The 12,219-nt window shown below is 42.0% G+C and overlaps 1 protein-coding gene across 2 annotated transcripts in view; it reads right to left on the reverse strand.

The window, feature by feature from the left end:
• LOC112230505 (splicing factor, suppressor of white-apricot homolog) overlaps positions 1-11,936 on the reverse strand; it is a 162,311-nt gene extending 150,375 nt beyond the window's left edge. Inside the window, exons 1-4 of one of the 2 annotated variants that reach the window (XM_042311625.1) lie at positions 11,535-11,936; positions 9,760-9,923; positions 5,834-5,965; positions 4,077-4,150 (exon numbers count right to left, since the gene is read on the reverse strand). In XM_042311625.1, the coding sequence (XP_042167559.1) occupies positions 4,077-4,150; positions 5,834-5,965; positions 9,760-9,923; positions 11,535-11,734 (570 nt within the window). In that variant the 5' untranslated portion in view covers positions 11,735-11,936. Of the gene's footprint in view, positions 1-4,076; positions 4,154-5,833; positions 5,966-9,759; positions 9,924-11,534 lie in introns of both variants that reach the window. The other variant, XM_042311624.1, reaches the window with a different exon arrangement.
• Positions 11,937-12,219: the final 283 nt, after the last annotated feature.

Consider the following 12,219-nt stretch of genomic DNA (forward strand, 5'->3'; position numbering starts at 1 on the left):
CGTTTTGTTAGATAAAATCCTTTTTCATAACCTATAAAGTAAAGGTTATGATTTTTCAACGACTATACCGATTAATGGAGGACCAAAAACAGCCGATGCTGATTAAATCGGCCGATTTTATTTATTTATTTATTTGTAATAATGACAATTACAACAATTCTGAATGAACACTTATTTTAACTTAATATAATACATCAATACAATCAATTGATTTCAATAGCCTCAAATAAATAATGAAACATGTTCAATTTGGATTAAATAATGCAAAAACAAAGTGTTGGAGAAGAAAGTAAAAGTGCAATATGTGCCATGTAAAAAAAAAAGCTAAAATTTAAGTTCCTTGCTCAGAACATATGAAAGCTGGTGGTTCCTTTTAACATGAGTCTTCAATATTCCCAGGTAAGAAGTTTTAGGTTGTAGTTATTATAGGAATTCTAGGACTATTTCTATCTATACCATTTGTATTTCATATACCTTTTGACTATTGGATGTTCTTGTAGGCACTTTAGTATTGACAGTAACAGTATAGCTTCCATCCCTCTCCTCGCCCCTACTTGGGTTCGAACCAAGGAACACATCGACAATAGCCACCCTCGAAGCATCGTTATCCATCACTCCACAAAAGCCGCGGCCCTTGCAGAGGGGAACAACTACTTCACGGTCTCAGAGTGAGTGACATCACCAATTGAAACGCTATTAGCGCGCACCCCGCTAACTAGCTAGCCATTTCAAATCGGTTACACCAGCCTAATCTCGGGAGTTGATAGGCTTGAACAGTCATAAACAGCTCAATGCTTGAAGCACAGCAAAGAGCTGCTGGCAAACGGATGAAAGTGCTGTTTGATTTAATGCTTACGAGCCTGCTGCTGCCTACCACCGCTCAGTCAGACTGCTCTATCAAATCATAAACTTAATTATAACATAATAACACACAGAAATATGAGCCTTTGGTCATTAATATGGTCAAATCCAGAAACTTTCATTTCGAAAACAAAACGTTTCTTTCAGTGAAATACGGAACCGTTCCGTATTTTATCTAACGGGTGGCATCCCTAAGTCTAAATGTTGCTGTTACATAGCACAACCTTCAATGTTATGTCATAATTATGTACAATTATGCAAATTAATTACGGTCTTTGTTATGAGTAAATGGTCTTTACACAGTTCGCAACGAGCCAGGCGGCCCAAACTGCTGCATATACCCTGACTGCTTGCACGGAACGCAAGAGAAGTGACACAATTTTCTTTGTTAAAAGAAATTCATGTTAGCAGGCAATATTAACTAAATATGCAGGTTTAAAAATATATACTTGTGTAATGATTTTAAAGAAAGGCATTGATGTTTATGGTTAGGTACACACTGGTGCAACGACAGTGCTTATTTCGCAAATCCGCTTGTTAAATCATCACCCGTTTGGCGAAGTAGGCTGTGATTCAATGAGAAATTAACAGGCACCACAAAAATGATATGCAACGGAGGACAAGCTAGATAATCTAGTAATATCATCAACCATGTGTAGTTAACTAGTGATTATGTTAAGATTGATTGTTTTTTATAAGATAAGTTTAATGCTAGCTAGCACCTTACCTTGGCTTCTTGCTGCACTCACTTAACAGGTAGTCAGCCATGCAGGCTCTTCGTGGAGTGCAATGTAATTGGCCACAATCGGTGTCCAAAAACGCAGATTACCGATTGTTAAGAAAACTTGAAATCGGCCCTACTTAATCAGCCATTCCGATTAGTCGGTCGGCCTCTACTATAAAAGGTCCATATAGCATGCACGATCGATTTTGTATTTCCACTTCCAATTTGCAAAGAAAGGAATCTGAAAATCTCACCCTAAACATTGTCAAATCACATTTGTACACATTCCTCAGAGATCCTAGAACGTAACAAGACTTCACTATATATTAGGGGTGTAGTATATCCTATAGGACACCATATTTGGTCAGAGAGCGATACCTTCATGGCACGCCGATGACGCGGGATGTCTTCAGTTGAACCACTGTATCTTTGTCAAATAAGCACCAATCGGGGTCAAACAAAGCTAGCTAAATAGCCAATGAGCTGGGCTTTACGGGAGTATCCGGAAATCCTGTGTCTGTTGCAAAATGTAGGTGCTAACCTTTTGCGACAGTATGCCTTTTCCTTTTGGACAAAAATTATAAGAATATTCAGAGTTATGAAGTTATAAAAACTGGTTGTTTTGCAAATGTTGAACTTATAATATGGCTACTAATACTGTAAAAGTAAATCAAAGTCCAAGTATACAGATTTTCCCAAATGGTTCTGGTTGACTTCACACTAAATGTCATGGAGAACGCTCATACTTTTAAGTTATCCATCTAAAACTTTGCACATACACTGCTGCCGTCTTGTGGAACCCATCGCAATTACAACCAGAGTGATGGCTAGAACTGGGACCTTTCTATTGCATTTCAAAGATGGTTGTAGAAAAAAAAGTTGTTTTTTTTCTTTGTATTTTCTTCTACCAGATCTATTGTGTTATATTCTCCTACATTCAAAGTCCAAACTTCAAAGTGTTTCCTTTCAAATGGTACCAAGAATATGCATATCCTTGCTTCAGGGCCTGAGCTACAGGCAGCTAGATTCGGTATGTAATTTTAGACGAAAATTGAAAAAAAGGGGCTATCCCATGGCTTCTTGACTTTAACATACATTTACAAAATAGAAATCATTTGGATTTGATGTGATACATTATTAAATATCACTGAGGCTGTGTACTTTCAATGAATCATTTTCGTTAGGTACCCTCAGAGTACCAAAAAAAAGAGAGCGACAAATCGTGAAAATAAAATCTCATTAATCTAAAATAATGAATAATAAATGAAGACCTTTGGAGAGGAGACGCTTAGGCCTGCACTCTGTAGTAGCGTCCCTCTACACATACACTCCTAATGCATTCAGAGCCTCCGAGCGCTTGCGAGAGTAGAAAGCTCCGTAGCGGCAAATAACCTTGCAATTATGAAGATAAATGAGGAACAAGGAACTTCTTATGGAGTCATGATACAGAGAGTCAGAGCGAGAGCTGATTCCTTCTCCCCAGCCCCCAGGATGTCAGACCGTCTGCTCGTGCTGCCTGAGCACTCAGACTTGTGATAATGTGAGGGAAATACAGCCACATCCACAGATTAATAATTCAGATCATATATTCTGAGAATGGTGCCGGCTTTGACTAATTGACCGTTTCAAGGCAGAGCAATTGGAAGGGCTTTGCTGGGTCCCCAATCGAAATCTCATTACAAGGACACGTAGAAAGAAATCAGCAGGTAAGGATTCTGTGTCATGGGTGGGCCCATTGTCTCACAGTGTGTGTCTACTCTGGACATCACAGAGGACGCTTTGACAGCCAGAGCGAGGGAGAACTATCTGTCACATGCATTTTATTGAATCACTTTGTGTGTGTGTGTGTGTGTTTGCGTAAGTCTGAAGTTGGGTAGAGTGTGTGTGTGTGTGTGTGTGTGTGTGAGAGAGAATCAAGGCCATGCTGAGATGAAAGCCTCAGTCTACAATAAAAAGAAGCCTGCAGATGAAAGGCGAGCAGCAGTCAATGGGGGAAGCAGCAGCAGAAGAGTGGACAGCCTGTCCTGGTGGACTGAGATGGAGAGAGACAGTCAGGATGCAGGCCCCCTGATACTGGCTGATGCAAACCAAGGCAGCACAGACTCCTCTTCTCAGACTCCTCCCAGGCTGCAGGATGTGAGTGATGACCTCAATAACCTCCTCTAGATCAGACACCTTATCGCTCGCCTAGTCTCTGGCCTCACCACCTGTCTGTTGGCTGTCTGATGGGCCTCACAACATCAATACTATCTCACACACAGCCCTCACCAGCTGGGACTAAGTTCTGCTGGTATCTCTGCTCTGTTCCCTTCCTATTCTCTCTCTGTGGCTCCATAATAGGGATTGTTGTAGAAAAGGAACCGTTGACCGCCTGACCCACCATTTTAAAATGTAGTTATGACTCTGATCTGCCCAAAACCCATTCTGCACCCCTGTGGTCCGTCCTGTAGATTTAAGCATGAAGCAGTGGTACGTTGTGTAGGGCACTCACCAGCTCCACATCGGGGGGGATTGCCAGGCCCGGGGGTGCCACGTAGGGTTCCTCGCTCTCCTGCGGCTCTGCTTCTTCTGATGGGGAACAACCCATAAGGTCAGAGAGAAGAGAGGAAAATAGATTAGAATTCACCCTACAGTCACTGTGAAACACAGCCACTCAACGTTTCCTCCTCTCCTTCCTCTACCCACTCTCATCTGACCACATTGCCCGAGGCACTCAAAGTTTCAGTTTTACTTAATCTTAACTTTCTGGGAGGGCGCGGTCCCTGTCACAATTATTTACAACATCCAACCCCATCCCCCCCAGTGTGAAATAATAGGCAGACAAGTCAGCTGGAAATTAGATTACAATTTTATGCTTTGGTTCACCGTGGGGAGGCTGCAGATGGATGTAGGGGTAAGCACATTTAATGCCAAAAATGGCTGCCAAGGAGCCCAGCCTAGACCTTTTTACGGTTAATGGACGCCACTGTGCAGATTTAATCAAGCGCTCCGCCAGTCGCCCGAGGTGTGCCCCGGCACCACAACAGAGCCAAATGATTGGTTCATGCTGAGAACTCCATCCCTGACTAAATCAACCCCCCCCACACACACACACACGAGGGGGTTTGTACTGCTGAGTAATCCCAGGCAGCGCTGGGCCAGGTTACACGATACTGATGACAGCACTCAGACACATAGCAACAGTACTGTACCATCTGCTGAGGAAGGGGCACCTGGGTGCTGGCTAGAGGGGGAGGGGGGCACAAGTGCTGACAGCTTTCCCTACATCTCTTATTTAAGGATATAGGTACACGGTTAATTTCCACGTTGACAATGTGTGGGCTAGCATGGTTGGGCTGTCAGAGACATTAGGTCTTGATAATAGCAGTGGCCTGACTGATAAATAGGCCTGGTATTTAGGCTTTTGTCAACAGACTTCAAGCTGCAGAACAGTTTGCTGTTAGCTGTGTTATGAACGACTGTCTAATTAGAGGATAGAGCCAGGCCCGGCGTGAAGTAGAGTGTCCTGACAGACACTCATCATTAACACTCCCTCCCCCAGTGTTAGTTTGTCAGTCAAGATGTTGGACTGACCGTCACGACTTGACATTGACTGTCAAGTCCAAAGCAAAGATACTTTAGCGCCAATGAGATAACAGACTCTCTAGCTAAGAGCCTCAGGCTTTGAGACAATGTCCACATTTTGGAATCGGTTTACCCTCAATATGTGTGGATACTTGGACTGGCTAGTGCAGGCTGTCTCTGGGATACCAAAAAGGATCCGGGCCTTGGTATTCATGTGGTTAGAGTGGGCCAAAACAGAGCCTAGTGGAGGGGTTGGAGCCCAGTACTGGACCTCACAGGTGATTAACAGTCAGTACAGTTGCAAGCCAGTAAGACTATTTCACATTCAGAGCTGAATCTTGAAAAGCTTTCTTTTTTATAGCTCCAGGGCTTCAAATAGTGGTTTGCGTCTCCGGGGAGCCTGCCATGATAAAAAATGTATCATAGGATTTTCATTGAAGCTAATGTGCGAGCCTCTCCACCAGTGGATTGATTTGTCGTGTGTGTGTGTGTGTGTGTGTGTGTGTGTGTAAAAGTTCAGATGCTTTCTCGCTTTCTCCTCTCTCATCCTCTAAGGGCAGGTCAGAGGAGAAATGTTCAGTGGTTGAAAGTGGTGAGGAACTGTGAGTATGTGTGCGTGAAATGTTTAAATCCTTTTGGACTGTAATGCGATTTGGGATTAAATAAATCATTGTGTGTGTTCACCAGTCTCCCTGTTGGCCTCCTCCTCCTCAGTGGGTTGAGAAGGGTCGTAGTAGTCTGCACTGTAGCGGAAGCCCACTGAGTTATAGGTGCCTTCATCTGCCAGAGCTTCACTCAAACGCTTGTATTCTTCCTCTGTGTGGGACAAACATACACATTAAAAAAAGAGTCATGAGAATGGTACGGTTAATTTATTGGAAAGCACAGTCATAGAAGGCTACTGTACGGATTGCCTCTAGCATGAGACAAAAGAAGTGGATTGATTCAAAATTATCATTCCATCCATCCTAGCTAGTTTCAAGGATGTGAACAGTGTCGTGAGCTGACATAACAGAAACTAAACCAGATGGAATTTTGTCTTACCTTACAAAACCCCTTTTGTGTTGCAATTCATCTCATAGTACGGTGAGGAATGAAAGACAAAATCACATCTAACATGATCAATATTTTTTATGTGTCTTGTGTTTCCACAATGGACAGATGGATAATTGCTAAAGCCCCACTACCCAAGGGCAAACAGCATGAGGGGACAAAAGTAACACAAATTACATGATGACTCATGCAATCCTGTCAGTTTGGGAATTAAACACCATATTTCCCTTAAACAGTCACTTATCTAATCGTCAGTGCCATTTCATTATAAGTGACAAACTCCTTGTTATAAAGTTTGCAGCATTGCTAAAATAACCTTAGGCTAGTCTGTGTTTATAGCCTTAACACTTCAACTGCTAAACCAGTTTGACTGCTCATGACTTATTTATTTTTTATCACTCTGCCATTTTTTTACTCTCCCATTTATTTACTCATGCCCCCTTCCATCCTTGCCTTTTCCTAAATAAGTCTATATAACACACTGCCGTTGTTCGAATCTTAAATCACAAACAAAACTGGAGTTGCCCTCATAAAACTGGTTGTGTCATTTTTTTTAAATGGTTCTCCTGCTGCCCCTCCTCCTCCCAACAGTAGGGCCTGCTCCTCTCCTTCTTCCGACAGTTGAAAGTGCAATGCATAGCTGATACTCACCCTGATAATTGCCTCGAAACTGAACCTAAACTATACCGATACTAATTTCACACATATAACAGTTTAAATCAATTAGTATGATGAGGAGAATGGGTGAGTTGATGAGCGAGGGGAACCGAAAGAAGCATAATGATATAATCACCAATCGTGAATGAAGAACATGGTGGGCCATTCTACTGTAATGATCCATTCTAATTATAGGCCTAATTTTAAAATGGTATGTACCCAATATCAGTTCACCGAATCCAAGTAGTCTTAACAGTCTACTCTGGCCTACTTTGAGTAGGCTAAACAGCGAGCGTGTGCGTAATTGTACATGACGAACTGATTTCGAGCTCCGGGAAAATATCCACATCGGGCAGCAGGCGTGAGTGTCAGAGAAAGTGATGCGGCTTGTGGAACCTTATGTTGGCAATGAGTGCAATGTCACCATGGACAATTTCTTTACCTCACTGTCATTGGCGAACAAGTTGCATGCAAAGAAAACAAGTCTGGCCGACACAATGAACAAAGTGAGACGGGAATACCCCCCCCTGAACAAAGTAAGGCACCTGCACAGGCGTTGTACTCCACAACGGTGCTGAAAAATGACAACAGGACACAATCAAGAGAAAACCGGACACTTTTACACACTACAACCAAACACAGGTACGTCAAAGTGTGTCAAGCTCATTAGCTTGAAGGGGGGGGGGGATGTCTTTCGATGCCCAGTGGATGTAGTGTTATAATGTGTTAAAACTGATGGGCATTTTACCACTCAATGCAATAAATTATACATCTTTGGACAGGAGGGGTCCTCTTGTATGAAAATCAGACAACGGCACAAAGGGTGGTTAAAAGTTAATGAAAAAAGTTCAACTTGACGGCATGTCCATAACAAGGCAGTACAACTGATGCTGATTATCGAAAATTACATTACATAGTCAGTCTCAACAATAGTCTATAATCAGTCATTCAACCAGACAGTGGCCGTCGGAGACCATAGCCCTTGTCCGGGCTGGGCGGTATACCGTATTTATGATATATTGATGGATGTATGGATGCAGGGACCGGTTTGAGTTTTTACTCTACCTTCTATAATGGTATTTGAATGTTTGGTTTGTTAAATGTGAGTAGGCGTGTGTAACGTCCATTTTTATAGTTTACTCCGCTACTAATCTTCACACAGACCCAGTCCCACCCCCTGTCACTCAAGGAGCGCATTTGTTGTTGCTTGACCACAAGACACTTTCGTTCTGTCTGCATGGTCAATGCAGCACATTTTTTTTATTTAACCTTCACTTAACTAGGCAAGTCAAATTCTTATTTGGAATGACGGCCTAGTGGGTTAACTAGGCCGTCATTTTACCGTCAGCTCGGGGATTTGATCAAGCAACCTTTCGGTTACAAGTCCAACGCTCTAACCACTAGGCTACTTGCCTTCCCTGCACATACAACAATGTTTCCAATTGTATCTTAATATAAATCCACAAGTGTTCTATGATTACAATATTATTTTATGTTTCTACATCTGCGAACAGCTAGTTTGTATTTTCTTAGCATGTTATGCTAAATCGTGTTAGCCACTAATGCTAACCGCTAGTTGGCTGGCTAGCTAATACAAGTACTGACTCAGAGCAGACGTGGGTAGCCAATACAGCCTGATACCAGTGCTGGTGGAGGCTTAAATCAGCATGTTATTTGTGCAAGTGTCTTCTAAATCAAAGAGGAATAGGCAAAGCATGAATATGTTGGCTAGACGATAAAGATTTAATGTAGCCAAAGATTATAGGGTCCCCTAGGAAACACGGACCATCACTTTGGTTCCTTCACTGTCCCAATAACTCGTCAATGGTATTTTCATTCGTTGTCATGTCAAACAACACTGTATTCAAAGTGCCCACTATTATTTATATTCTAACTATAGAATTATAATAAATATTATATGTCCATGATTGCAAAAGTTCACCCAAGTGTTTTGATCTAAATCGCAATTGCAAGATTTGGTTAAAAATAAGGCCTGGTATTTTGCCCATATCGAGGCAGTGTGGAAATGATCTCAAATGAGTGCAGGAAAAGCAGAAATGTATGAATATGCAGGAAATTATTTTAGGTTGAAGTTGAATTGAACAGTATAAAACAATACGAATGGAGAAAGACCCATTGAAATCATTTAGAATATATGTTTCCACCTTAGGGTTACACACTACTCAAAGCAAATTTAGAACTTTTATTAATCAAAAACATCAAATACCATATGACATTTTGGCCATATCGCCCAGCCCTATCATGGACCTCGCAAACCTACTTACTAGAGGGTCTGCATGCACTGAAATGACCCCTGTACTTTAGGCTACATAGAATCTACCCTCTCAAACTCTCTCATCATCTTTGACATAGCTTCACTACCATACTTTTCTTTGCCATCCAAATAGGAATCAGATCAGAATGTGGAAATTGAACTGAGGTTATTACCTAGGATAACATGGCCTTTCTGTTGCCAGTACAGAGAGAAGGGCACATTAGCATACTGTAATCAAAACAACCTTCCAGTGCCTGAAAACATTCTGTTGATGGAGGTGTTGCAGAATACATCACTGAAACTACAGCCTTTTGAAAGCTCATTCTGCCCGGTGAACATAAGGGGATTCATTCCATTATTCACTTTGGCACCTTATGTAGAACCTAATTGTTGCATAGTGTTTTTGTTTTCCTTTCAGTTAGAACTTCCAGTCATCTGAAACAGATGCCAAACGCAGAGGCTGAATGTCCCCACAAATGTGCGATTGAAACGCATGAGCACTTCGTGAAATAATGAATTCACCACTGTCTTCCACAGCTTATCCAGATGAGCCGAGGCATTGCACAGCAGTTCAGACACCACAGACAGAGTATGATGCCCCCAGCTGTGAATCTGATAGGCCTACCTTGTCTGGCTTCTTCCTCCAGCAGGTCTGTGTGCATGGCCAGGTACCGCTCTTCATCACACAGGGCCTCGATCCTGGCCTCCTCCTCGGACAGCTGGTAGTCTCTGTTCCACGAGCCCGCGTCGTACTCCGAGAGGTCATGTAAGTGACCACGCCCATCATACCTGTAGGGTGAAGAGAGGGGTTAGAGACATGGAGCAAGCCAATTGAGAGAAAAGACAACACATGGACCTACTTACCAACACAGGTTGGACCCTAAAACAAAGAGTTTTTAACAACAAAAAGTACTACCTCAGTCACAAGTCTTTCATGAGGGAGTGTATGGTACTGGACCTGAGCAATCTCGTCACAATACAGACACAATAACCTGAACAACTCCCGACATAGGCTCTCTAGTGCAGTTTTCTGGCAAACTTAGTCTGTGAATCTCATTCCTCTCTCAACAAATTGCTACGGAGCAACATCCCTGCATGAACACAGAAACAAACCAAAAGAAAACAACTCGCCTCTTACCTTACAAGGTTCAAGTTTCCCCCCTATAACACTCACCAATCCTCCTATATCTGTAAAAAAGGTACATCCACACAAACCCGAGCACATAAATACCTATCCGTAAGAACCCAAACGGACGATATTTTCCTGCGTTCGCTCCCCTCTTCCACCTCTCCAGAGTTCCTTCGTCGAAAGAGAGAAGTGGGCACTGGGGTTGGCATTGGGGGGTCAGGCAGGACCCCTTAGCCTTAGGCTACTAGCTGGGGAAATAAGGGCTGGTTATGTGATAGAGAGACACACACATACATTGGAAACAAGAGACAGGCCCAAAAAGATTAAGGTGGCTCAACGAGACCATGAAGGGCCAACATAATGTCCCCCCCTTCATGGTTCAAGTGGGTTTATTTCCAAATAAACAACTACTTTTACAGGTCATCATTGCCAACATGCTCTACAGCCTGCAAGAAAATGTTATTAGAAATGAACAACTGAAAGCAAAAGGGAAACAACTGAGCTGGGATACTTGGCAGGCATTAGTCAACAGTATAAGACCCTACATTTTGACATGAATTACTGTGAACCACCTTAATTCACATATTTGATATACAGTAGTAGTTTGGGTTGAATTTGCCGTGGTATTATCAACAAATTCGATTTCTTGGTGACTTGTTGGTAAGGTTTGAAGTTCTCATTTGAATTCAGTTTAGTGAAAGGCATTTAGAGATGTTAGGTTGTTTACATCCAAATTGTCTTGGAATTAACTGAACTGAATACCATACTTAACTTAATATTCTCATGTTGAAGCTACCAGAGCAAATACAAATACACCAAGACGCATAAGCCTCCCTTAGAAAGGGCAATGGGCAGTTAAGTAATACAAAGTTGAATACAATATAACTTGTAGACGATCTATAGTCCAAAACCCTGTAAACAAGTACATTGATGTATCCGTAAATATGAGGCAATTTTATAAGGGGCAATTTTAGACAACTTTCAGTCTCATGTAGAGCTTGTTCACTGTTGAAATATGACCCAAATAGTGGAGGAAGCCTCTGCTTCCTTTTGTTAATAGCTAATGTATCTTCGTTTTCATGAGGTCAAACCTGACATTTATTAAGGAAGCTAGATAAAATGGTTTGCACACACTTGTACTTTCATGTGACAGTTATATTTGGAAAACTACGCCTTCAGCAAAACAATAATCCGATCGGTCCCTTCGAAAGACAGATCTGATTAGGAAAGTTGGTTAGGATAACAATTCCGTCTAGGTTTGTTCAACCGACCTATCAATCAGGATGTTCTTGTCCCCCATCCATGGTATGAGCTGTTTGCCCTGCTCGTGGAAGTGAGCCCTCTCGTCGTCCCGGAACAGCTTGCAGGCATAGCCGAACACCAAAAGCTCGGCATATTTTTTGCTGTCGCTCTCATTCTTCTTCACCGTCTTGTTGTTGTGGTCCCTCTTGCCCCCGCCGCGTCGATACATTCCAAATTAGCACGTGAAAACACGTAAAAGAAAGCTAGTGCGCTAACTAACGTTAGATAGGAGATATCACTATCGTTTAATTATTGTCGTACTACAAAGTCTTTCTTTCTTCTTTAAAAAAAGAGGTGCGAAATGCCACAATAAACATACTCACAAAAAACAGATCTAACATGTGCAGCCATGTTGGAAAAGTTAGTAAATATGCTTTATGGTTCATGTCTGCAGATTCGTTAATTCAACTTCAAGATGGAAAACACCACACGTAAATCAAATCTTTCATTCCCCGATATTCTGATGAGAAAAAAACTGGATTCATTATTTATTGATGTTGATAATAAATAACACATAATCTGTCATTTTATTAGCTACTACACTCTCTTTTTGTATGTTGATTGCGTTACCATGTGATTGTGAAATAACTTTCGACAGAGACATGTATACTTCAGAACCCCTCCTCCAGCCTGAGTTTTCTCCTCTGTTTATCT

The sequence above is a fragment of the Oncorhynchus tshawytscha genome, linkage group LG33 (assembly GCF_018296145.1).
Source record: "Oncorhynchus tshawytscha isolate Ot180627B linkage group LG33, Otsh_v2.0, whole genome shotgun sequence".
NCBI classification, from domain to species: domain Eukaryota; kingdom Metazoa; phylum Chordata; class Actinopteri; order Salmoniformes; family Salmonidae; genus Oncorhynchus; species Oncorhynchus tshawytscha.